The 27,855-nt window shown below is 42.9% G+C and overlaps 1 protein-coding gene across 4 annotated transcripts; it reads right to left on the bottom strand.

Moving 5' to 3' along the window:
* Positions 1-447: 447 nt before the first annotated feature.
* LOC306971500 (ELKS/Rab6-interacting/CAST family member 1-like) lies at positions 448-24,220 on the bottom strand. Of its 4 annotated transcripts, XM_079567794.1 has the most exons (23): positions 23,894-24,220; positions 23,121-23,178; positions 22,462-23,025; positions 22,187-22,375; positions 17,791-18,082; positions 15,693-15,820; positions 15,547-15,621; positions 14,935-15,090; positions 14,703-14,870; positions 14,408-14,575; positions 14,130-14,267; positions 12,872-13,012; positions 11,683-11,823; positions 11,419-11,612; positions 9,936-9,947; positions 9,403-9,538; positions 8,386-8,517; positions 7,467-7,523; positions 6,235-6,395; positions 5,949-6,096; positions 5,535-5,630; positions 2,538-2,723; positions 448-639 (listed from the first exon to the last, which is right to left on the bottom strand). In XM_079567794.1, the coding sequence occupies exons 3-23, from the start codon at positions 23,011-23,013 to the stop codon at positions 502-504; spliced, it is 3,408 nt and encodes a 1,135-aa protein (XP_079423920.1). In that variant the 5' UTR covers positions 23,014-23,025; positions 23,121-23,178; positions 23,894-24,220; the 3' UTR covers positions 448-501. The 4 variants fall into 4 exon arrangements, with proteins under 4 accessions (XP_079423920.1, XP_079423921.1, XP_079423922.1 ...); XM_079567795.1 differs by lacking the exon at positions 9,936-9,947; XM_079567797.1 differs by lacking the exons at positions 448-639; positions 7,467-7,523 and adding an exon at positions 4,055-4,129 and having other exon boundaries at positions 2,584-2,723; positions 23,894-24,219.
* Between the last annotated feature and the right edge of the window lie 3,635 nt (positions 24,221-27,855).

Here is a 27,855-nt window from a genome sequence, read left to right as displayed (position 1 = left end):
GTCGCTGTTTTATAAGCCACACTGCGAAAAATTAAATACAAGCATTGGTTGAATTTATTAGTTGAAAATACCTCAAAATAATGACCGGCTCGTCTCCATGGAGATGCTTTGATTTAGCAGAAGGTTTGAATGCATTAGGTTTTCATAACCCACTGTAACGACAGCATCGCATGGTCAAGTTGATCGTTTGGAGCATGTTTGATCAGTTTAGCGATGAGAAACCTGGAATGTTCCGCAGTGTGGCTTTACATTAAATCAATACTTCAGTAAAGTGTGTGCGTGTGTGTGTGTGTGTGTGTGTGTATAGAAGTCCCTGATTGGTTATTTTTGCACGCCTGACATCAGAAAGACATGTGACAACAAAGTCTTTATGTCGTGAATTGGTTTCCTCGGGTAAGTGAGGGGACACAGGCATCTGAAACTATGACCTTTTCATGTTTGGAGGTTTTTAGGAGGTTGGAGAAGGTTAGTAACAGGTTCAACAATGACCAGGGCCCGCCGTTAGCACGACTCCTCCAGTGCGTTGACGACCTGCTCCAGGATGTCGGGGCAGTAATCCGCGATCTGCTGAAGGACACAGTTGGCGTATTCCTGCAGCTCTGCACTCTCCTTCTCACACAACTCCAGCTCCCGGTCCAACTGCAACAAGAAAACATCCACTTCACAAAACAATACTTGTGTAAAAAGTTCACAATGGTGATGTGATGTGGTTGCTTGAATATTTTAGGCTCAGCTGGGCTTTATTCAAGGTCCTGCACTAGTGATCATTCATATTCATATTCAGCCTTTCTCCTTCATGAGATACCGCAGGACTTTGGGCCGAGCTTAACTTCTTACCTTCTGCATATTTTCCCGGCTTTACCCAAATCTAAAAGCTTCTTGACTGGAGAGCAACAGTGCAACGCCTCATTAGAAAGCCAAGGCCAACAAAACTGATCGTAACGTATTTGTTGCGATGTCGCCGCGTTTTTGTCACATTTCTGAAGCGTTCTGTCGTGTTTCCTCTCTTTTGAGCGAAGACTTATTTTTTGGATTACTATTCGGATGAGACAAAAGTGATCTCGTTTCGATCATCAGGTCCTCTGCCCCTCCTCTCTTCGCCTGCAGCACAATAAAGCTTAAAGACCAAACTCCAACTGAAAAGCTGAATTAAAACACTGTCATAAAGCGTATTCTTTGTGTTGTAAAAAGGAGCTGAACAATGTCATTGATTTCCATGTAATTAACCTCCCCCTGAACATTTTCTCCTGTTTGGCTTTACCCAAATCTGAAAGCTTTAACAACCAAAAGAGAGTTAAAATAGCGACACAAACGAGGATGAAAACCAGAGGTTCTGCTAGACTTTTTTTGTCGGCCAATTTGGCCGGCTGGGTCGTAAAATGTCGGCCATTCACAGGAATTACCGGCCATTAAAAAATATATACATAATTAACGTGGCTTATTATCAATAACAATCTACATTTAGGCAGAGCGCTACACGAGTGCTTTAGTGGGTCCAAAAGACGGCTATTGCTAATGAAAAAATGACATGAGAAAATGCAGCTGAAATCCAAATATAAAGTGCGCGTGGATCGATCGAGAGCGGCAGGTGCACTTTAACTCAGACAGAAAGTAGCCGATATCTATGACCCTCCTTATCCAGGTCTGACCACATCAGCTGCTCAGCGAGGGCTGGGCTTTAACGTGACATCAGGTGTAAAATAACGATTAGGTCTGTCACCGCTGAAATATTACGGAGGGGCAATCGACTGAACATGGACCCAGCTCTGCCGCGCTCTAGAGCGGCTCCAACACCGGTAACTGAGCCGAGGCGTCTGCGCAGACTGACCGAGGGAAGCGCCTCTAAACGCGGCCACTCTCCCAGGAAGAGCCAGTGCAGACAGCGCGTCAGTCTGACTGACCACACGCTCGTTTAAAGAATATCCCAATCAAAAGTATTGCTGAGTTCTTAACACACTTTTATAAAAGTAAATGTACCTGTAGCCTAGTTCACTGTTTTCTTGGAAAATGTGACGAAGCACGAAGAGAAAATCCTTTCATTTCCAGCGTGACGATGGCGCTTCAACTGCGCTTTGTAAAATGGGCTTTTTGATAAAAACATTGAACCTTTCTTTAATATTTGGGGCTGTCTCAAAAACACTTTGTTATGTTAGTCACTGACCCAGGTGACATGTTGTATTTAATATATTTTTCTATATTTTCTCCATATTTTTTACTGTCGGCCAATTTGGCCGATGGAAATTATTTTTACCGGCCATTTGCTTTGCAAACCGGCCAAAAGCCGGCTACAGCCGACTAACGGAAACCCTGATGAAAACGCAACAAAAATGTGACAGAAGAGCGACCAAAATGTGTCAAAAACACAATTAAAAAAGTGACAAAAAAAGCGACAAAAACATGACAAAAACTTAGCTTTCAAATGAGGCAATACACTGTTGCTCTCCAGTCGAGAAGCTTTTAGATTTGGGTAAAGCCGAACTGGAGAAAATGTGCTGGGTTCAGGCGGAGGGGTCAGTTGAGTGCTTTCGTGGACAGACCTGTTGCGGAGTCATGGTGTGCAGCTGCTCCTCCCAGTGCTCCGGGTCGCTGTGGTGGTAGTGAGAGGGGGGGGTGAGCTGGCTCAGGATGCTGGGGTCCCGCTCCTGGCACAGCTCCGTCAGGTGACCAATGTAGAGCTTGAGCTTGCTGCGATTCTGGGATAGGGCTAGAAGAGGGGGGATCATCTGTGGGACGAGCCAAAAGAAGGAGGTTACAGCAGTGAGAGTGCGATGGGGATGGAAAGCAAGGGGCATGAGACACAGATATGGTTTGACCGATGGTAATGGATGGATTCTCTGCACAAAACACTGGGCTAGGGGAGAATTGTTCAGCTCACGCAGTTCAATGCCGCAAAACGCACAAAAATCACAGACATTTCAAAACCTGTTTAGCTGCCAGCCTTACTCCATGTGTCCTCGAGTGAGACACTGGTACTATTGCATACAGGTTTGATTTCTAGACCAATCACAGCGCAGCAACGGATTCATATTTTGCTTTGGTTATTGAAAGACATGAGAAAGTTTGGGCTCAAAAAGCTTTCTTCTAAAATCAAAGGCCTTGTCCCTACACTCCTGGATTGGAAGTATCTTCTCCACTCTTGCCTGGCCTTCCAGACACTCCTCCTTTCTGTTCAAAAGAAGCAGCCAATCATTGATCACACCGATACACTGTTTTCTTCTGCTCTTTCATCCGTTTTAAATCATTTGAAAAAAATTAAATCCCTATAACCGGAGCAAGAAACAGCGTTCGAAATGTTCCTCGTAAATAAGGAGGTTTTTGGAAAGGCTTCCTGCCACTTGTTACTGCGACTTATCCAGCGTTGTTCTAATTGGTTGATGCCGTCTGTCGATCACGCCCACCGGGAAATCGTTGAGATCGTGCTTACTCCCAGACTATATGTCTTTGAAATATCAATGAAAAAGCATGTTGTTTGGCAGGCCAGGTAAAGAGAAATCAGTGCACACTCACATTTCCCTGATTGGTTCACTCAAAGTTATCTTGTTGGAAGCTGCTGTGATAGCAATATGGATATTCTCCACAAAAGATGACCTGATTGAAAGTTGTGGCTCACTGTCACCAAACACGTGCTACATTCAGTCTCTCTTTTCATTTACATTTATTTACTACTTAAATAAAGTTTAATTGAATTGAAATTGGAATTTTTGCGAGACCTTCAGAGAGAGAATGATCCCTGAGCTAAAAACATTAACGCTCAGATCAGCAGCGACCCCCTGCTCGTGTGGGTCAGAAAGTTAAGCAGCCATTAGCGTCACTAGCACTCACATGCAAAGCTGTGACACCACAATAAGATGGATGAAGCTGATTCTAAAGTCACATGCCTCATCCTCTTAACTTGTGCATTCAAACAACACAACACTGACCCCTTCCCCACAAACAGCAAAATCACGATGAGAAGGCACAAAACGGCTGAGAGTACAGATGCAGAGGAAGGTACGACTAAACATGCCACGATGCAAAGAAATGACGGGCTTTGGCCGTGTCCACACAAGCTCACCCTTCTGAACACACAGCTGAGAGAGAGGGAAGGAGGGTCAAAGGTTGGCTATGCCCAAATACCCTCCTCATCATCCTATCAGCCCCAGGCAGAGCCAATCGCAGCGTTAGGGAGGAACACTGGGTTAGTGACACAATCAGAGACTTGTTTTGGGGAAAAAACAGTCACATTTATACATCGGTTTCTTGCATACATCTGACGTAGAAAGTAGGGCTGGGCAATTAATCTCATTTTAATCTAATCGCGATTTTAATAAAGGCCGATCTCAATAATTGTGTGGTGCGTTTTAATCGATGGTATAATTGGCCAATCCTGTCGCATTTTGGGGGAAAAATCTGGACGCTGTGAGGATCAGGACGTTGCACGCAGACGAAAGGTTTACCTGTGAAGAGGAAACCTGTCACTGTGTTTGGACCATGTGGATTTTTTGAGGCTGCAGCTGAAAGAAGTGGATTAGCTGGACTTCTATAGTGAATTTTAAGTTTGATTGTCTTTTATTAGGGATGCACCGACACCGATACCAGCATCGGGCCGATACCACATGTTTGTACTCATAGTCGTACTTATTAATGAGGTCTCGATACCAGAAACCGATACCATTGGATGTGCGACCAGTGCTGCTACTGGGTGCACCTCTCCATTGAGGAGAGAAAATAACAACAAACTGTAGAATTGTTTAGTGTAGTATTCCAATAATCCACAGAGCTGACTTTATTACAGACGACACTCCCTAAATCAGAGTCTGTGCTGGATTTAACCAGAGCTAGATGTTGTTAGTGCTGCAGTGTCCGCAGTGTTTACAACATACAGGCTAATGTTGCTAATGTTGCTAACTAGCCGCTAACTCGCAGCTAACAGCTCTGGAAATTCTTACGCCGTTTTATGCCCAGGGGCTTATTCATCTGAAAAACTAACCCAGCAACTAAAAAGTCCTCAGAAAATCCAAATTAAAGAGATACAGCATGTCCAACATGGAGCCAAAATGAGCTGCAGCAAAACAATGAAAATGCTGAAGCTACTGGCTAAGTTACTATAAACACACGAGAAAATCCACACGGAGCTGTAGTAAAAGAAACCATTTAAAATACTTTGATGAATAAAGCACAGGCAGTGAGGAGCTTTTGGACATGAGCTGTTCTGTCTATGATGGACAGAGCAATACAAATGAAAAATTATATTGAATGAAAATAAAATAAATAAATAGATGGCATCAGCACAATTCTGATAAAACGGCTCTTAAAAGTTTGTGTTTAGATGGTGTGTACTGTGAGGCTAGAAGAGTGGAGCTCGTCTTTACTGCTGAAAACTGCGGCTAACTCTATTTACTTGTTAGTCCAGGAAATGCCACATTTGTTAATTTTATCATCAAAACAAAATCAAATCAAAAATCGAGAGCAATCAATAAGGGGAAAATAATCATGATTCTTTTTTTTCCAAAATCGCCCAGCCCTAGTAGAAATGTGAGCGTAAAAGTTGCTACCTGGTCTGGAGACGGTTTGTGATTGGTTTGGTCATGGGCAGTTTTCAGATGATCGTCTTCATAATTGTCTGCCATCAGCTTCATTCTGTTCTGGGTCTGCACCGTGGACAAAGCACAAGAGGGAGAAAAGGAAAGGTAAATGAAATGACCTTGACCATCCGGGCAGAGCGGTTTGTCTAATGCTGCTCTTTCAACACTCTGTGTATCATTCACAGCAAACTTTACAGCCAGGTTATCGCAAGAAAGGTTCATTTCTACCGCAGTCCCTGGACAGGTTGATGATATACTTACAGTATAGACAGCTTGTTCAGTTCCACTTTAGGAACTCTCAGACCCTCACCATTTATACGCCATCAGACCCTCTGACCTACCTTTGAAAATACAATCAATTGAAATGTCAGCTCTGTTTGCTACCTGCTGCTTTAACTGCTGTACCAGTCGGTCCTTCTCCCGCTTCAACAGAGCCACCTCATCTTGGGTCTTCTTCTTCTTAGACGAGGATAACTCCAGCAGAGCGATATTGGCGTCCTTTTCGCTGATGGCAGCCAACAGCGCCTCCTGCCTTTTAGACACACAACAACAAGCCGGCGTTTTACCCAAAAGCAGAGCGCTTCACTGTAACATTTAAAAGAGACTGGGGAGATAGGACAGTGTGACATTTCTGACGGCCTGAAGGGAGGATGGGTGTTTTGAATCTTACTTCATCTCCAGCACCTCCTCCAAGTGCTTTCTCCGCTCAGCACGCAGCGTGGTGAGGTGGGCTTCTTTCTCACACAGGGACTGCTGGGTGGAGGCCAGTTTGGCTTGCATTGACTCCAGCTCTTGTTTGACCTTATCCATAGCACCCAGCAACTCCTCCATCTGCCAAAACACAGAAGGCGTTTTCATCAGGGACAGAACGGACTCAAAATGCTTAAAAAGGGACTAAAGGGTGCAGGGCAGGCTTCATCTTGGACAATGTGTGCCAAGTATTTGGAGGCAGGGAAAGTACTTCTAACATGTCAAAAGACTGTTGTGAAGGTACTACAGCACTACAATTACCTGGCATTTGACTACAATCTTTTTAAAGCAATAATTGTTTAATGTTCTTAAGGGGAGACACTGCAGGCAGTCTGTTCCATTTTAGGTTTATGTTTGTTTGTTTCCATGTAAAATTAATCCGAGAAACAAGGAAGCCGTCTACTCTGCACAACAAGCTGTTTTATTGTTTCTTGAAATCTGGATTCCTCCTTTTAGTTACGTATATGGGAACTTCCAACTAGAATCACCATTTTCTCTAGATTCATTTTCTTCACACTCATGGGACATTAAAAATGTTTTTGTTTCCACTCCCACATACGTGCTAGCCTGGTCAGCTCCTGCTTTCTGTTCAAAAGCAGCATCTGGGACTTTATGTCGCTCCAAGCATAGTTGCAGATCTGTATCATGGAGCTCAAATTTGGAACTCTCAAATCGCGCATCATTCAGATCAAACTTTATAACCCCTCTCATCTGTAACTAAACCTTTTAGTAGTCCGCCTGTCGATTTGGCAGAAGATGGCACATTTCAGTCACACTCTTCAGAAGTCATGGAGAAAACGCCGACCACCAGACTACACATCTTTGTAAAGAATAAGGGAGTAGTCTGGCTGGCCAGGTGAGAGCAGCAGCGCCGCCTTGTGCGTTAGACTGCTGCATACGTACATGGTCATTTTCTCCCTTACATTTAGGCCAGTATTCTTCATGTCCAAATGTCGTTTTCTTTCTGATTCTCCTGCAGTGTCTTGCCTTTGAAATAGCAAAAGCCTCATCCTTTGGTTGTAATCAAAGCACAGGTAAGTGAAACATAGAAATGCCAGTGGCTGAAGATAACAGCGTGACCACACGGTCATGCACTCTCCTGTGGTGCAGCTGTTATAGGTTCCACCACTGACCGCTCACGGGGACTCGTACCTTAGACCACTTAAGGTGGGCGAGGTTGGACTCATGCATTGGTTTGAAAGAATGCTTCTGCGGTGTGTAGCACGGAGAAAACAAGAGACACAAAAGATAAAAGAACTGAGAAAGAAAGAAGGTTAAAGGGGCAGAGGGATGTAAAGAGAAGGGTAGAAACCACACTATCTGCAGCAACGTGGAGAGGAATAGAACCGTCAACTAATACAGCAGGTTTACATGCTTCAGAAAGTACCACGCCTCCTTCAATCCGTTTCATTAGATCATGGAGCTGATACTAACATTTTCTGTTGATAAAAACATTTTTGGCAGAGCCCAGCCATGTCACTTGCAGTTTTGACTTTCCGGCGTGTTCAGTTAAACTTTTAAGCACCAGCAGATGTTGCTGTTGGGGTCTCAGTGAAAAGTAAGGGTCCACACAGCAGAAAGCTCCCAGTTTTTTAATAGTTTCTTACACCATTAAGTTAGGTGTATGACGTTTCAGGGCACATGCCCTTCATCAGACATGATGAAACTATAAAAAAAATGGGAGCTTTCACTGCTGTGTGGACCCTTACTTTCAATCACAGTATTTCATATTTTGGATCCAGCATGCAGGTTTTACTGCGTTTGGATGTGCGTGTGTGCCTATTTCGTTTTTTATCCTAAACTGGAGGAGTCCATGGGCTTCAGTGAGCGCTATATCATAGGGACATGTACAGGTATGTACCATTGACCGCAGACCCATTCCACTGCTCTCAAGCAGGTGTGATGTTTTGGAACATTCAGAAAAAGTTAAGTTTCTGGTCATTCCATTCATTACAAAAGAAACTTCTAACTCTACATAAACCTGAGTGAAAAACTTCAACATAACAAGAAATGCATATAAAGAGTCTTGATTATTCATGTTAGTCTGTGGGAAGCTGTAACCGCAGTGTACCTGTTTCTCCTGGTGGGCCCTGGCAGCCTCCTCTTGTGCGAGAACCATCTCCCGCTCAGCTGTGATCTGAACGCTCTCTCTCAAGGCCTCCTCCAGCTCCTCAATGCGCTCGCTTTTCTGTCGCATCGAATCCTGTGCCACACAAAGGAGAGACAAGGCGTTGGATGTGGCATAGGAATGTTTAAAGCATCAGCACAGCAGAGAGGGAAGGAGAGGAGAGAGGAGAGAGGAGAGAGGAGAGAGGAGAGAGGAGAGAGGAGAGAGGAGAGAGGAGAGAGGAGAGAGGAGAGAGGAGAGAGGAGAGAGGAGAGAGGAGAGAGGAGAGAGGAGAGGGGAGAGGGGAGGTGAGAGGGGAAAGGAGAGAGGAGAGGTGAGAGGGGAAAGGAGAGAGGAGAGAGGGGAAAGGAGAGGGGAGAGGAGAGAGGAGAGAGGAGAGAGGAGAGAGGAGAGAGGAGAGAGGAGAGAGGTGAGAGGAGAGGGGAGAGAGGTGAGAGGGGAAAGGAGAGAGGAGAGGGGAGAGGGGAGGTGAGAGGGGAAAGGAGAGAGGAGAGAGGTGAGAGGAGAGAGAGGAGAGGTGAGAGGGGAAAGGAGAGAGGAGAGAGGGGAAAGGAGAGGGGAGAGGAGAGAGGAGAGAGGAGAGAGGAGAGAGGAGAGAGGGGAGAGGGGAGAGGGGAGAGGAGACGGGGAGGGAGAGGAGACAGGAGAGGGGGAAGAGGAGAGAGGAGACAGGAGAGGGGGAAGAGGAGAGAGGAGAGGAGAGACGGGAGAGAGGAGACGGAGAGAGAGAAGGAGGAGAGGGAAGAGAGGAGACAGGAGAAGACAGGAGAAGGGAGAGAGGGGAGAACAGAGAGGACAGGGGGAAGAGGAGAGAGGGGAGAGTGGAGCGAGGGGCGAACGGGGAGAGGAGAGAGCGGACAGAAGAGAGGGGGAGATGGAGAGAGGAGAGGGGAGAGAGCAGAGAGAGGGGAAAGAGGAGAGGGTAGAGCTGAGAAGGGAGAGCAGAGAGCGGAGACACACCTTGACCTGCTGGGAGCTCTCAGACATGTTGTCCTCTCTTTTCCTGGCCTCGTCCATGAGCCGAGCGTTTTTGCTCTTCTCCACCTGCTCCTTGTGCTTCAGTGAGGCCACTTTCTTTGTCTGGTCCTTCATCTGTCTACAGGGTTTACATCAATGATACGGTCATATTCATTAAAAGTACAGGGCACCACAAAAGCAGTTTAGGGCCTGATGAGCGCACAAGAACACAGACAGCTGTGTTAGTAGAGCCCAAAGCCTGTGAGAGCGGGATTAATTTAAAGGAGTACAATTGCAGACTGCAGTTTACATTTACATTCAACAGTCATTTTGAGTATATGGACTAGGGCAGCACCTTTTGTATTATACCACAACAAGAGTAACAGTCAAACTTGTGGTGTGAACTCAGAACATTGATATTTGCTGTTCATGTACCGCCCAAATCCTCTTTAATAAACAGGTTCTGCATGGTTTAGCATAATAAATAAATAAAGGAAGGCAGGAAGCATAAAGGCTAAGAGAGGAACAATACTTACCTTGAAGTCATACTGTGACAATGTCCAAAGAAAGCAACAAAGAGAGACACATCCAGAAAATGAGAAGGTTAGGAAAGATCTTACAGTGTGTGTCAGGGATAAGGGATTTCAGATCAACACAGTAGATGATGCAATTTAACATTTCAGTCAATCACAGTGTCAATCCACTCAGAGACGGTCGAAACAGCCGCTCTGAGACCAGCAGAAACAGGTGTCTCTCGGAGCGGGTCCCCTCGCCTTTGGTGTGAAGGCACTGACCTCAAGCCAAGCTAGTTAGCTAGCTAGCCCCTGGTTGGACGCTTGTGCTTATTGAAGACAGACACAATGTCACCGAGCGTGAAGACGCTCTGGCCACGCGTCAACTCAGTGTGTGCTGAAGCGTAGCCCCGTGACGTTAGAAGCGACCAAGCTCTTCCACGGGCACGCACAGAGACCAGACAGATATGTATGAACTCGTCTACGCTCAGGTAAGAACATATCTCAGTATGGAAAAACGGTGGCCTGTTCCTTTAAGCTTAATGTTCCCCGTCTGTGAGCCTTCTCTTGCTTTGCTGGTCCTCACCGAGTGTGATCAGTTCTATGACATTGAAAAGTAAGACCTTGAGCTCAAAAGTGAGGACACATATTAAAACCTACAGGTGCTATATATAATGTGACATCCAATTAGAATGTAGAACATCAATATTGTTGCATTAGGAATAGAAAATATCATAAGCATAAATAAGAATTTACATTTCATCATCTGATTGTAAGGTCTATTGTAACTTCAAGCTCTTTTAACATTATGTGGTCATATATGCATTTGGTTGTACCAGGTCTCTATGGTAACACTGAGGGTAGGGGCAAACTCGCTCTCTTGTTTGGTCCATGCGCTTAGCCTTTGTGAAGGACACAAACAAACAGAGCGATGATGAATGTGTGATACCTGTCTCTTCCCCCTCCTATTCAGATCGCTCCCTCCGTGCGTGTTCACAGCAGCTGTGTGGTCGGAGTGCGCGGAGCTGCCCAGTAGCTGTAGCTGTCCACAGCGTGAGTGCGGAGAGCAGACAAAGCAAAGGGGAAATATGGTTTCCCGCAGCTGCAGTGGCGAGTCTAAATAAATACCTACGCGGTTCAAGTTGTGCGTGACAAGGCCCTACTGTTGTGGAGTAGCCTGGTGCATTCATATCGCTGACACTGGCTCTCTTCCTCTGGCTCACACTCAGCACATGTTGGAACAGTGAGAGACGTGCCAGATGTGGCGTGCGCCGCATGGAAAGAAACGTGACAGTCCAAGCGCACGGAACACAGAGGCACGTGCGATAGCTATAAATTGAACGTTATTTTAATGCGTTAATTGGATAAGGCAATTCGTCAACGTGATAATTTGTCCCGCTTATATTTGACCTTCAGTTGAATATTAATTGTATCCGGTTATTCAAAGTATGTTTTTCTGTATGTGCATTTCTGTCCCAATTAAAAGTAAAAAACAGCCTGGACTCACCTCTCCAGCTCACTGATCTTCTTATCCTTGTCGTTCTTCTCGTTCTCCATTTCCCGGAGGATCTCCAGCAGGCGGTCCACCTCAGCTTGGGCCTTCCCAGAGTCCTCTTTGTGGCGAGACACTTCCTGCTCCAGGGTTTTGATGCGCTCGGCCAGGTCTGTGTTGGCTTGTGCCTCCAGGGCAGCTGCATGTGCCTGTAAAAATCAAGTTAGAGATATAAACCATCTTTATGGATAAAATAAGTGAATGGAATAAAAAACCTACTCTCTTCAGTTGGCTTTCCAGTTTGAGGCACTCTTCCCTCTTCTGCCCCAGGGAGATTTCTAATGTTTTTAGTTTGGAGTCCTTCTTCAGACCCGAGGAGGCGAGTGATGAAGCATGCTCTTTGAGGTCCAATAGAGATGTCTGTAAACACAAAATGTCATATAGAAGGCTGGTAGGCATTATGTTAATGTATGGGACTGGACCGGGTGGGCATTGCACAAACATTTCAGATGTAACATACAGAAAAGAAGGATGGTTTTATCACTTCTGTTCATGATGCACAGAGTAAAGAGGATGTAAGAGGTGAAACTAGCTGGCTTTAAATGAGCCATTGTGAGGATTGTGTGACAAATAGAAATGTAAAGTCAGACGTGTATCTTGCTGTGTTAGAGATAAGATAAGATAATCCTTTAATGATCTCACAATGGAGAAATTCACTTGCTACATTTGGCACTCAGTAAGATCGCTCAGGGCGTGCAAGATAGACAGGAAATGTGCAAAAATTTAAAAAATTAAAAGAGGTATCGGATGTACAATGAGTAAAATTGAACACATCCTCTGTTCATTGCTAGCAAAGCAAGAGCTTTGGTAGTAAAAAATACGCTGAACTCCACAAAAACATGGCAAAGATGTACAAAAATGCCAATGCAATTCCCAGAAATGGGTAGAAAATCACCTTGTCAAGAGAGAAGCCGCAGCAGCCTTGTTGACGCACCGCCTAGGCAACCTATGCTTATGTACATACAGTGCTCGCGAGAAAGCCACCACGGCCACCCAACCACTAAATATAGATCCCGGTTATTTTTGTAAACAGACATCCCTCTGGAAAGCATTTCTAAATCTTTCTTCGTCGAGTTTATAGAGCCCCAAAATGTCAGTAACTGTGGGAAAGATTTTCAAGAATGTACCTATTACTTAATGTCTATGGCTGGATTTGAGTGAGGCACTGTACCTTTGTTCTTTGTTTAGTGGTAAAATGACTAGATTTAGTTAATAAGTGCTGTGCTTGTCATCGAAATGTGTAGGCAGAACTTTGTTAGTATCTGTATTGTGCTTCTCTGAGTGTGTAATATGAAACTAAAAGAGAGCTGTTTCTGTTCTTACCTGCGCAACTTAAATTTTATTGATGAACTAAAAATGATCCTAATAGTAACACAAACACATTTCTTCTCACTCTGTGATTCCATACCTCTCTGTCCGAGAGATCGCCTTGTAGCAGACTGAGCCTCTCCTTCAGCTCCTTCAGCTCTTTTCTGGAACATTCCAACTCCTCACCTTTCTCCCGGTCATCTCTGTCTCTCTGGTCTTTGAGGCGCTCGATAATGCGCTCCTACAAACACATATGTAGTTATGGTTGCAGTCTGTTAAACACAAAGACTGCAGTTATTCAGACAGTGCAATATCCTGCAAATAGCCAAATATCTGTCTCCATGGGGTAGTATTCTGTAGAGAACCTTTAGAGCTCTGAAAAGATATTTCATCCTCCTGAACAGATTGAAAATGTGCATTGTAAACAGAATCTTATGAACATTAATAGGTCGCGTTCACATGACATTACACTGGGGTTAAAGTAAAAAAAAATACTAAGGTTCTAATAAGGGCATCTAATAAGCGTTTTCATAAGCTCATTTACATGAGATGACGGGTGATTCAAAATAGCAATTTATAAAAGGTGTGAAGGTGATAAATTATTGCCACCTACCACCCAGGGTGAAACTGAGCTTGGTGTACAGACGACTTGAGGAGAATTATAAGCAGGGAGATTTGTAAGATTTCTTTTAATTATTAACGCAGATTTTCGCCTTATTCTTTTGCTATTGTCAAAAACGGTTAGCCTAAAAAACAATAAAATAATCTGATCATATTATTTTTATGTACATTTCAACAAGTGTAGAGTTCACAATGGTGTGGGTAAAATGACAGCAGGCCTAAATACCTGCATTTGTTCCAATGATAATGATCTGATCATAATAATGTTATTTTTATTCTTTAATAATCTACTCAGGCTAATCCAGAGGCTGTATCTTTCTGTATCATGGGCAATGTGAAGAGAATTTACCTCAGAAGCTCCACTTGTGCAATATAGGAGAGCATACTTCCAATTTAAATATATTATTCTATTGTAGTGCTGAGTTTTATTACCAACAAAATGTGTATTATCTTAAAACGTGCATGTCTGTCCCCTCAAACAAATCCACAAATGTCTAAATCGTTCACAAAACACACTCTCCTCCTGTACTGCTCATGTTACTTAGTGTTTAGTGTGGGCTCAGAACTTTGCTTTTGGCTAATGTCTCTGTAATGGCTGGGCTTATCCAGATGAAACAAAAACTGTCACAAAGTTCAATGTCTTCCCTCTTAGCACACGTCACAAGGTCACATGACTGTCCAAAAGTGGAGACAATATTCCAGAGCCAATTGCGCTGCTACCTCTTGTCCTCACTCACCTTTTCAGCCAGAGACTCCTCCAGTGTGGTGAGTGCCGTGTCGGTGTTGGAAGTGTCCGCCTGTAAAGACTTGACTCGCTCCTTTAAGCTGCTCATCTGTTTCTCTTTGTCTCTCAGCTGCTCCTGGAGGTTCTCAATCTGGACACAAGGAACACAGAGTTAAAATACTGCTATGATGACATCACAATAAGAGAGGACGCGTTAATCAACACTCATGGGACTCATGCATGTAAACACGCCACGCTGGATTGTAGAAGACAAAAGCCCCCAAATCAAACCTTTTTCTGCAGCACAATGATTTTGCGCTCCTTCACATCCAGCATGTCTTTGAGGTCATGGATCTCCCCGTTCAGAGTGCCCTTCTCTTCAGACATCTCCTGGATCTGTTTGCTTTTCTTATTGAGTGCTGATTCTTTTTCCTCCAAACGCAGGCGAAGAGCATCAACCTGAAACATAAAATAGGTTCAGTGTGATATTGGGCTATACAAAACAACTCGACTGGATTTAAGAGTGTTTAAGATTGGCACCAAACACGCAGGAAAGGAGACTCAAGTAATAGCACAAATGTTTTACTTCTGTCTGTAAGATGGCAGCCCGTTGTTCCTTTGCAGTTAGGGACTCCTTCAGGACTTCAATGTGCTGCTTGCTGTCTGAGAACTGGTTGGTCAGAGTCTCCAGCTTGGTTTGCAAGCCCAGCAGCTCGGTGTCTTTCCTGGATAGGTCCTGCTTTACCTGCTCCATCTAAAGTCAAAATGCCTGTTAAAACATGCTGTCCAAAAGCGCAAAGAAAAAACACTTCACCGACCTTGTTTTTCATGAACTTCATGTGGCTACGGTACACTTCCATCTGTTTCATCTCCTCCTGGCGCTCCTCACAACTCAGAAGTCCGTTGGATTTCAGCATCAGCAGCTCCTCCTCCATGTCTCGTAAGCTTCTATCCATTGAGTTGATTTTAGCGTCCTGGATACACAAACGTTTGAATGCAGATTCCTCGGTGGAGAATTACGTATATGCTCTGTGTTCATCAGGGAGGCATTCTTATTGAAGTAAAATAACATGAAACTTAAATGACTAAATCAGTGCTTAAATGAAGGCTGAGTGATTCATGTAATATTTAATATGGCATCAAATTAGAGTTAGCTTAGCCTCGAGATGATGTCAAATCTTATTTCTGCATTCATAAAGATTGCTGTTTATCTTTGTGAACGCATAAATAAAATTTTAACACCACTCTATCATTAATACTAAGAAACTGACTGTGTGCCAACTTTTAAACATTTACCTGAGTGAGACTCGGCCAGCACCCTGAAGGAATCAAATAGGATCGGACATAAAGTAGTCCCCTTAGCAGGCTAGTTCAGGTTATTGTGCTGAGTGATAAAAGGGTCACCTAAATGAATTATAAACTCATCTTACCTTCATGTCAATAACAGTTTGTAGTGCTTTGGTTTTTGTGGACTCAGGTGTTCCCTCAAACCTACGGTGCAACTCCTGTTTCAAATGTAAAAGCAAGAGAAATCAAAGAAGAGAATAAGAATGATCGAATGGTGATGTGAACCCACTTCTCTGAGGGATGAAATCTCTCGCTCCCGCTGATCCAGCAGACTCTCCAGGTGATGTCTGTGCATCTCTGCATCTGCCAGTCTCCTGGTCCGCTCCTGGTCCTCCTCTGACGCCTTAGCAGAGGGTCCTGTCACGAAAGGGAGTGATCAAATAAGTAATAGAGGATAATAGATAGATTATTTTAAGATGGACTTTTTATCCCGTAGCCTTTATTGAAAAGAACAATTCACAGTGAAACGAAATGAAGCGTGGCCAGATATTCAGCCAGATGTTCTGAACCCACGAAGCAGCGGACAGAACAGTGATCCGCTATACAGTTTCCGGGGCATGTTACATGCTGCTCTAGTCTGACTGCCCAGGCAGGTCGCTGATGGGCTCATGTTCTCCCAGTCAGATACAGGGAGAACATACAAACTCCACACAGAGAGGGCCCGACCAGCCTGAAACCTGGGACCTTCTTAGAAATGAGCACGCCAACTGCTGTGCCACCCTGCGGATAAAGGCTGTGTCCGAATGTCCACCCTAGGCCCTAAGCCCTCATTTACTACACAGGCCCGCACTATAGTAGACCAGTGGTTCCCAAAGTGGGAGTTGCGGGACACTGAGTGGGGGTCGCAAGAAGATTTCGAAAAATTATTTTGGTCATTTCTGACATTGATGTATTTTAGTGAAATTAAGCCAAATACCATAATTAAACCAGAAACTAAATATTTTACACCTTCAATTATTATAAATGCTAATTACGTTTTATAGAAGGGGATCCAAGATGTTGGTGATTTTGGGGTTCACGGCCCGTTTGGGAACCCCTGTAGGAAATGGTAGTCACTGTTTCAGTTGGCAGGTCGGACACGTAGCCCACCGCTTTTTCCTCGCTGGGTGACGTCACGTGCGGCAACAGCAACTATAAGTTCACTGAACTCCGGGAATAATGTATTTCTGTGATAAAGACCGAACGAAACTCAAGAGACAGTGGAACATTTATGGATAATATAAGTCAGAAATGTTTTATTTCACTTGGATTTCACATGAATGAAGAAAACCGCTCGGATTATTGCCTTTTTGTCCGAGAGAAGCTATCGATCAGTGCAATAATCATGCGCAATAAATATGTATCAGCGTCACTTTATTAACCACCTGCACTATGACTGTAGACTCAACACTGCCAATGCTGACATTTTAATATTTTACATTTTATATTCTGTTCTAATTTTATTTTATTATTTAAAGTTTTTGCCCCTTAAAGCTTTTTAGTCATTGCACACAATCCTGCCTTTGATTGCACACTATCCAGTCCATGATTGCACACTATCCAGTCCATGATTGCACACTATGCCGTCTTTGATTGCACACTATGCCGTCTTTGATTGCACACTATGCCGTCTTTGATTGCACACTATGCCGTCTTTGATTGCACACTATCCCGTCTTTGATTGCACACTATGCCGTCTTTGATTGCACACTATGCCGTCTTTGATTGCACACTATGCCGTCTTTGATTGCACACTATGCCGCCTTTGATTGCACACTATCCCGTCTTTGATTGCACACTATCCCGTCTTTGATTGCACACTATCCCGTCTTTGATTGCACACTATGCCGTCTTTGATTGCACACTATCCCGTCTTTGATTGCACACTATCCCGTCTTTGATTGCACACTATCCCGTCTTTGATTGCACACTATCTTGTCTATTTTGCACACCCTGAGTGTTCTTGAGAGCTGATGTAACAAGTGAATTTCTCCATTATAAGATCTATAAAAGCTTATCTTATCTTTAACAGCTCAAGCTAAAGGTCAGCGGCTAACTTTCTCGCAAAGCATTGTGGTCTGTATTGACCAGTCTAGTGACCATCACTGCACACTACTTTTCAGAATGCACTACTTTTTTCTATCTGGACAATAGGTCACCAGGACAAAATGGCGTGACCACACTATAGTGCACTATAGGGAATAGTGAGGTCATTCGGACAAAGTCTTGACCGAGGTAACGCAATTTCAATTCTCAAGAAATCTCCTCATACCTGCATCGCTTGCCATTATGCCGAGTGCTATGCCTTAACTACTGCCCTGTCATAACCACATGGGACCTGGATGTACCTTTGCTCTGTAGCATCTCCAGGAGTTTCTTGATGGACTCGTCTCTGGCTCCCAGGGTTTGTTTCTGCGTGTCGATTCTCAGCTCCATCTCCTCCAGAGTTTTGCGGAGCAGGAAGAGCTCTTTGGCCTGCCTCTCATGCTCGCTGTGCAGCCTCCGGTAGTTTTCCTCTGTGGGTTCAGATGTCAGGGCCAGGTCCCGGCCTTGGCAGGCAGGGTCCTGCTGGAGCAGCTGGTTTAAGTCCCTCTGGATCCGCAGCTCGTCCTGAAGGGCCTGGACAGTCATCTGGAGGTGCTTAAGATACAAAATACAAGGAATAATGGAACCTTTGTCAGTAAAGCTTTCTTACCCAGGGCTACGGACCATTGTCTACATAAAACAGGCTTGGGGTAATAATTATCACACCATTTTGTTAGACTAATGGTGCAAGACTCATTCTTTGTTTAGAAAGAAATGGACAGTTTGGTAAGACCCAATGACTCTATAGCCGAGACAGTGGTAGTCAAACTTTCACACCAAGTACCACCTTATGAAATGGCTGGCACTCCTAGTCCAACCAGGCCCAGGATTCAAGTGGGTCTATCTACATTAACTGAACTGGATGTAAAACATGTCAAAACCAATAAAATTACCTACAATTAAAAAGAAGAAAGGCTAAAGCTGCAGAAGGCCCTGAGTACACAGTTGCAGAGGTGATAAATATATATATATATAAAGTTCTGTGCTTAGAATTTTTGAGAATCTGTACTTTATTTGAGTGGTAGTTAACTTTACTTATATAACTTTACTCCACAATATTTAAAAAATAAAAATACTACTTTGTACTCCACAACATTTCTTAAAATGGTGCAAAGTAAATAATTACATTGTATATTTTGTGCAGAAATAAGCCCTATAACAGGTACACCCCAAATCAGTAGGTGGCTATGCACAGATGTACTGTTAAGAACACTGGCTGACAAGTAAGAAGGTATGTCCCTGTTGTGGTGCCGTACAGAGGGTGATTTTGATCGTCATCTTCACGCTTTGAAGCCGCAGTTATTATTCATAACCCTTGATCAGTACTTTTACTTAGACACTTAAAGGGACTAGATCCAAGTTGGTCATTTTTATACTCACTACTGCCACCTCAGATCATACGCGTAACTGCACCTTCTATATTAAGCTTGTGCATGACGACACCTCGGACCCGAAGTAACACCTTTTTGAGTGACTGTGCATGATTTTAGAGGCAGTTGTGGTGAACAGGTCTGAGCTCATTCTACACATTAGGACATGGCTGGAACATGTAGGGGGAGGAAAATACACAATTTAAAAAAAATGTAACTCCATATAGTCCCTTTAAAGAGGGGTATTATGCTTTTCTAAGTATTTGGTCATAATTGATCTAAAACAGTAGTTTCACTTCCTGATTCTCAGAGCAAACTAATATGCCCCTCCCACTTGCCCCTCCTCTTGCTCCCCTTTGCTATGCAGCAATAAAGAGTCTGTTTTCTGAGGCTAGTTTTTAAGGTCGTCTACGTTAGTAAACGCTAGATTTATTTGTTTCTAATGAGAATTAAATCAAAAATTAAAATTGAGCTGGACCAATATGTCACATTTGCGGTATCGTCAGAAAAAGACTGTGTTGAACACAAACCTACTCGATGGCTCGTGTTACATGTTGTGGCCAGAGAGATACAGCACAAGTTGTGAAACACAATCAGCCCAGTGTAGTGTTGCATTGTTGGTGGCATCGGACGCCTCTTGGCTGGAACCTAGTGCTGCGTTACTCTAGCCTGCATCTGCAAGCATTTTCATGAGGCAGAACAAATAGCCAGTGTGTCTGCCGTCCCACGACACCCCCTTTGGTCTGTCATCTTTCTCTGTCTGCTCCACATTGTTCATCAGGCTTGCTTACGCTTGTTCTCTTCTCAGCAGAAGTCGCACCTTGCCTGCTCATGACTAAGGCTGACTCACCGCCTGGGCATCACGCAGGCACGTTTGGAAGCAGACGCACAGTCCCTCACACTCTCACTCCTTCAGTGTGAGCCGGCCTTATGACAGTCATGTATATGAGTTAGCAGGGAAGTGACATGCTTACCGAAATGATGTTCTAAGGCGCCAGAGCAGCAGATATTCACTGCCTGAATATACTGAAAAACCAGCTTATTCCCTCAATCTATTTGTTCCTTTGCTGATGGCACAGGCATGTTAAAAGATGAGTGACAAGGGTCCAGAATACAAGTTAGACATTATATCTTACACTGCCTGACAACTGGGGAGCCTCAGATGCACTTAAAATAAAGTTTACTTTATTTTAATGAGGGCCACATATCGAAGTGTACCCAGAATGGCGAACGACATATCGGTGGTCAGTGCTGTCAAGCATTCGACAGGTTTAAACTATGCCTCAGACCCTTATTTAGTCTTAGAACCTTCATTCCAGCTCTGTCTCACAATAGAATGTTAGTTTTTGAGGTAGAATCATTAAAGTTGCAGTAAAAAAGTGCCATATCTGGAGATATGTGCCAATTCAATGAGAGGTCAGAGGGTCACCAGAAATTGATCTGAGGACCGCACTTTGGGCACCCCTGATTTAGCCAATACCGCCATTGCTAGCTGTTGGTGTTTATGTAATTTTAGCTACAACATAATAACAAATTCCTTTAAATAGAGCAAATTAGATTTTCGGATCGTTAATGCCCCAGATTTTGGGAATTTTTAGATCTTTCTATGATTGACAAAAACAGGATATTGCTTCCCTTGAGCTGTAACAGATATTATAAAACAGAGTTAAATGCCTTGATGCATCAGCTGTTGCTGATCATTCACCAAAACATCAGTTGAAAATCACAGAAGTAAACAATAACAGCGATACAGTTCACTCTTCACTGAATTGGGGCATGCTGTTCCATTAAGGCTGTAATTAAGCAAATGTCTTTTGTATCAGGGGCTCTCTACTACTCCATGTGTGGGATGGAAGGAGGCGGAGGATGTGGACAGATAACAGCAGAGGTTGGTAAATAACACTTTCCACTGATTAGCCTAACCGGGCCTAACTGGGAACAATTCCAATATGTAATTATGAGACTCCACACAAGAGAAAACTGCTACACATCTCATTAATTAGCACATCTAAAGGGTAACTATAGTACCCTTTATAATATAGTACCTTATGGTGAGAGTATGTACAGATTCACACCAATCCGACGCACTATCGCAGTTTGGGGGGAAAGGGCGACAATTTGTCTGCTCAGTTCGAGTTTGAGCATTTCTTCAAGCTGGCAGCACAGTTTCATCCAGCTAAAATCTGGAACAGTCTTCATGAGGATGTGAGACAGGCCCCAACTCTGACAAACTTCAAATCCAGGCTGAAAACAATTATTTTTACCCGTGCATATAACTGAAAGTATCTTATCTGCACTCTGGCCTTTTACTGTAATTGATTCATTTTTATGTTGTTTTATTGATTATATCGGCTGTCTTGTAATTTTATGTAACTGTGAAGCACTTTGGATTGCCTTGTGTATGAATCGTGCTCTACAAATAGATTTGCCTTGCCCATTCACTACCACTGCAACAAAATATAGTTTTTATTAGCTAGGTTGACTTCATGTATTTTATATGGAGTAAAACAGTCAGGTACTGCTCCATAGAGATAGGATTTCAAGGCAGAACTCACAGGCGCAGTTCATTTTTAGTAGCGAGAGACTGTAGTACTGTAAATCCAAATACTGGAGGTGCAAACGAATCCTTAGTTGATGAAATGATATCAATGTTTTGATTGCAAAAGTGAGATTGGCCCAGACAGAATGCACCGAAGGAAAATCTAATACAAGTTTAAAAGTGTAACTTTCTATTTCATGCCTTTGTGATTGAAAGTTGTATATTTTAGTGAAATTATGCCAGATGACATGTCTTCGAATAAACATTACTAAACCATTTTTAACATGAAATGATAATAAGCGACAACTATAACTTGCAGTGGCCTGCCCGCCTACAGATTGGGGACCACTGCTATAGAATATACAAAAAGGTAACACTTTATTTTACACTACCTTAATACATTGTACCGAACAAAATTTAGAGCAATGTAATGTGCTTTGTAACAATCCGTAATAACTTGTATGTATGTAGTACATACACACTGGAATAATGTGTATTAGTACTTTGCATATGACTAAGGGTTAGGGCTTAAGGTTAGGGTTAGAGTTTGGGTCTTAGGTCTCATTACATTATGTACCTGCAAAGTACTAATAGACATTATTCTATTGTGTATCAAAGCCCATTACATTGTACTAAATTTGGCCAGTGCAATATATCAAGGGTGGTGTAAAAAAAAGTGTTACCTAGAAAAATATTAATACAGAAATAAAAATTTAAAAGCGTAGAGAAATGGTTAGAATGGGATCTCACCTGTGCTTCTTCTTGAATAACACGATATTGTTCCTTCCAAACTGCAATCTTTGAAGCCTCATCTTTCCTTAGAGCTCGCTCCTTTTTTAATTCAGGACTCCAGAAGGTTTTTATTGAATTCATAGATGAGCTAAGCTTGCTCTCTTTGACCTCCACCTCTCTTCGTAACAGGTCATTTTCACGGAGAACCTGAGAGAAAAGATGAAAAGGATGATTGTCACTTGGGCTTTTTGTCAGATTCTCGCAAAAACTAAGAGGAGGAAATGGCACAATACCTCTTTAAGCTGGGTCTGCAGGTCCAGAATAGTGTTGTCTCTTGCTTGCCTTAAAGAGTGGGGCACCGTGGAAGCCATGTGGTGGTCTCCAAATGCCAGAGCGTCACCTCCCATCATCCCAGCTGGCAGCACAGCATTAGCAGGCACTGTGGTAGAAATGTTCGGAGTACTGGCAGCCACACCACCACCACCACCACTACTGCTACTTCTCGCACCATACGTCACCCTCGGCCTTCCAATGGTGGTCATGGTGCCTCCACTCTTTGGAAGATGGTCTCCAGCCATGGCAACTTCATTGTCACTCAGATACATAGGGCCAGAGGTAGCATACGCAGCATTGAGGGACTGGATGTTCTCCATGGAGAGGGTCTTGCCCCCCGCTCCCCCAGGCCCGCCTCCACTTCCTCCGGTACTGTTTGTGCGTCGATGTCCCATACGAGGAGACCGGGGAAGACGCGGAGACCTGCCAGAGGCCTGGCCTGCACTACCTCCATCTCTTCCTCCACTATGGTTAGCATCTGTCCTACCAACGGAGCGAGCACTGCCATACATGTCAGATGGAACCTATGGGAAGGAGATGAGAGCAGAACTATTGCTTTGATGTATTTTGAACAACTTACAATAGTATACACTTGCACTACTTTAAGCACAAAAAGTACCTGTGTTTCCTTATCAAAGAAACTTGGTTATTTCCACTGTCCCGATGTATTTACTGATCTGCAATGAAAATAATAAAACATACATTGGGGTTGATCATTTCAGCACACATTGTTTATTTATCAAAGACAGGCTGCTGGTAATACTGAGGCAAATATACCCCAACACATGTGCATGTTATCTCTCCCAGTGCACAATACCATTCTGTAATGAAATGACAAAACAAGGTCTAGGATTTGAAAATGTGTTGGCCTGTAATAAGCTGTTCGTAGCTATGCTAGCAGCTAACCTGACATCACAGAAACCTGTGCAGCTACAAAAGCAGACGCAATAGATATGGTTTTCTTTGTAACGGATTCACTTGTAAAGAGAGATATTGGTGACATACTTCAATCAGGCCGATGTCAGAATCATTCGGTTCTAAATGAATATCCTGGGGATGTAGCCAAAGACCTAGCATGGGAGGGGTAAACTGGGGGGATACTTTATTGGAAAAGAGAAAATATCCGGATTTCTCAAATCAAATATACAGTAAAATGATCGCACTGACGCAAAATTCGACTCCTTTGAAACTTAAAGGACTCTGTTTACGTATGTAAAAAAGAAAATTGTGTCTGCAACCAGAGAATGCAGACTTTCACCGACCGTAGTGGCTTTGGAGACACCCATATTAAACCCTATCATTTTTCCTTCTGTGCGTAACGGACACTCAGCGGTGCTTTTGGGCACCTAGCATTAGGCCTGAGAGCTTACAAAGAGGGTTAGTAAAACTCACGAATGTCCAGCAAAGCTTCAAATCACTCCGTAACAGAAGAGAGTCCATCCGATTTACGTGGTCAAGCCGAGCCTCTGTTTTTTCCCCCTCGCTACCACAACAGCGAATGGAAAAAAATCCGTTCAGGACTAGCTGAACGCAGACTTCTTTGAGTTCACAAACGGTCCGAAGTACGGTCTCGTGATCAGGTAAAAATGGGCCGCAAGTAATATCATTTTAACTTGGATATTTGAGGATGAGAAATGCATGAGGTTTTCTCATCGTTTTACAGCAGCGATAGTGGCTTGGAGTGCCAGGAGCTTCAGTGACGTCAGGTCGATCGCTGCTCGTTCACGCCACTCGCCACGCTTACCTTGCGCGATCACGCTATGTGTATATATATATATATATATATATATATATATATATATATATATATATATATATATATATATATATATATATATATATATATATATATATATATATATAAATAATAAAGAAATATTTTTTTTTGTAGAGACTGACATTTTAGCCCATTCCTCTTTACAAAACAACTCCAGCTCTGTCAAATTAGAAGGAGAGCGTTTGTGAACAGCAGTTTTCAGGTCTTTCCACAGATTTTCTTCCCTGCTGCCTTTAAAGGGGCGGTGGTGAGGCCCCTGTTGAAGAAGAGCAATTTGTACTGTAACGATTTTAGCAATTCAGAATTTTACTACTGCACATAATGTCCTTGAGAAATTCCAGTCTGGCTTTAAGGTAAACCACAGCACAGACGGCCCTTTTAAAGATTTTAAATGACTTTCAATTATGACTCAGAAGGTCACAGTGTTGGTTCTCCTGGATCCGAGAGCTGCCTTCGATACAGTCGACCACACTATTCTTTTAACTTGTTTAAAACACATCGGCCTCTCTGGTGCTGTCCACAAATGGTTTACTTCCTACCTCACAGACAGGACGTTCATGGTAAGTGTGGATACCTGCTCCAAAAAAAGGTCCATAAAATTACATGTGGTGTGCCCCAGGGTTCGATTTTAGGTCAAGTGCTTTTTAACCTGTATATGCTCCCTCTTGGTGATGTCATCAGGAGACATGGAGTCAATTTTCACAGTTATGCTGATGATACACAGTTATACATCTCCATGACTCCTGATGACACCAGGCCAATGGATGAACTTTTTAACTGCATTTTAGAATCAAATTCTGGATGGCAGAAAACTTTCTCCAGCTTGACCAGGACAAAACTGAAATGTTAATCATCGGCCCTGAGAGAGAGACTTTTACCCAAACTACAGTCACTGTCTTTTACACATTAAGAATATCACAAAGATTTGTTTTTTACCATCTAAAGAACATAGCCAGAGTCCGCCCCATTCTCTCTCGGGCCAACAAGGAGAAGCTAATGCATGCTTTTATCCTCTTGTGGTGATGCATTTGATGTTATAATAGTGTAATGCTTTTAAAAGTCACATAATGATTGTTAAACAAAAGAGGATCAGAAGTTGATGTTCCCAGACTTTTATCTCTGTGGAAAGGTTCCTCCGGTCACAAAGGAGGTTAAATATCTCAGACACTATATTACAATGGCTTGTAAGTTTCACATGTGCTCCACCAATGTCAAAATTGTATTGTTCAAAAGTTTCTGCTCGCCTTTGTATGCAGCACACCTTTGGCACTGCTACAAAAAGAAGAGCAGGCCCTGACAGTGGCATACAATGACTTCCTGAGAATGCTATTGAAAGTACCAAGGCACAGCAGTGCGAGTGCGATGTTTGCTAACTGTGGAGTATAAGATCTTGTGCAGCTGGCATAAGACATTTTATCAATACATTTACAGTATGTGTAGAGCCCTGAATCTGTCTATCCGCATTATACAAGCTTTGGTCTGCCCGAAAAAAAGCTTGGTCAGGTTTACTTCAAGAATTTGGAAGCATTGCCTATATGTGTAAATAATGTATGATAATGATGTAACTTTCTGTTACTTTTATTAGCATAATTTTTCTGTTTTCTTACTATACTATGGACCAGCATTCTGTGTCTTTAATAAAGCTTGAATGAATGAGCTACTTACCATTGGTGCGGCTGCGTTTTCTCTTCGCCACTAGATGTCACCATGGCTGCATGTACTATAGCATATAGCCTACTGCTTGATTCTACTCAGAGAACTGTGCGTTGTCTCGTCTGTTTAGTTGTGGTTATTTGATTTGACAAACTAAATCAAATAAACATAAATAAATCAATGAATACAAACTATCCCAATACCCAATTTAATAATTAACAATTTTAGTTGGCTCTTTGATAAGCTGGTTTATGAAGGCTACTGTTATATCTTTTTTTCTTTTATATATCTATGATCAAATTACACAATATCAATGAAATCATTTTAAAATGACAAAATCATCTGTACCGAGGGTAAGCTCTCAGTTTGGAATGGTTAGAGTTCCGTTTAGAATTAAAATGTGTGCATACCCTCCTCTAAGATCTTAAAATAAGATCACTTTCATTGTTTTGTGAATGCACTGAAATGACGGATAACATATATGGTAGTCTGTAGAGTTTTTTTATTTATTTCTCCTGTTGATAGATAGATATCAGGGCTTGTGCCTGGTTATGAGGTCACTTTTCATTGGCGCAGGCGCTTTTAGGAATAGTTGTTTCCTCGTCAATATGTAGCAACTGCAGCGCTTCTTTCAATGAGGCCACAAATCATAACTGTCTGTGATATTTAGTCACCGGGAAACGACTTTTCACGACTAATAAGGATGGTTACTGTAACGTGGTTTGCGTCCAACGAGAAACTCACGCTAAGAAGTATTTCCTCGCCAATGACAGCTGTGTTGTGAACGCTGCTACAGAGGTAGGTCCGAGCTGTTATCTCCCACCGGCAAACGTCTACGTTTTCATTTCAGCTAGCGCAATGCTAACATGTAGAATAACAGCTAACTCCGCCGACACACATTCTATAATCATTATGTACAATCATAAATGTTATTGGTAGCATTATATATTAGAGTTTGGTGTTGTTTAGCCCTTTTAACTGACATTTTTGAAATGGACTGGAGGTGGGTCTCGATTTAGGCCAAGATGAGACCCGCCTATTGCTAGCTGCTAACGCAAGCAGCAAATATTAGTGTAGCTAGTTGTCTCGGCCGATGGCCCTCCTGCTGTCGTTCTATCTAATCAATTGGGATTTAGCAACGCATTTACCACAAAGTAAGGAAATGGGCCAATTCTAAACACGTATTGCGAACACTAGGTCGTTATAATGGTTACAAAAATCAAAGCGAATCAGCCCAAGTAAGTTTGATCGCAAATAGGGCTATTATGTTGAAGGGTTTAGCCTGTGGAGCGCTCTGTAGAGCTAACCTAGCTCTGGGTTAGCTGTCTTCTAGCTGTGCCTGTTCACATGCTAACAAAGAGACGTCGCTCCTCCTTGCTTTGTATTTGCTCGATGTTGCTATTCAGGTGGCTATAGTGTCAGACTAGAGCGGCTGAGAAGTGAGTAAGCTGAGAATGAGATTGCCAATATGAAGCTTTTGTTGGGTGTTCAAACCTTTATTTGGACTGGCACGCATCTGTAGCTGGTCATTTTTACAGGTCACTGGTAAGTCGTAGACTTTGCAAGCTAACTTAAGAGTTACTTCTTCCTGCCTTGACAGCTGCAACATTTGGGTATAGAAGGGCGCATTTACGACACGAGTTACTGACATTTGTCCTGTAAGATTAATACAGATGAATACATTATCAGCATCAAGGGAACGGTCATTATTGGAGCAATTTGTGGTTCTGTACAGCTGTCTTCACTACTTTTACTTGTGTTCATAGTGCGTAATATTGACATGTATTATGCACATTACTATAATGAACAGCTTTAATTGACTGCGTTTCTATGTTTGTTTTTTTTCCTCAGAAAAACGGACAAGAATATATTTGGAGTGTCTTGCCAACCCGCCTGTGCATATTTTCAAAAGTTTGGCTCTGAG

This window comes from Gobius niger (assembly GCF_951799975.1).
Source record: "Gobius niger genome assembly, chromosome: 12".
Classification (NCBI taxonomy): Eukaryota; Metazoa; Chordata; class Actinopteri; order Gobiiformes; family Gobiidae; genus Gobius; species Gobius niger.
Note: the sequence above shows the minus strand (reverse complement) of the source record. Positions and strands in the feature narration are given on the sequence as shown.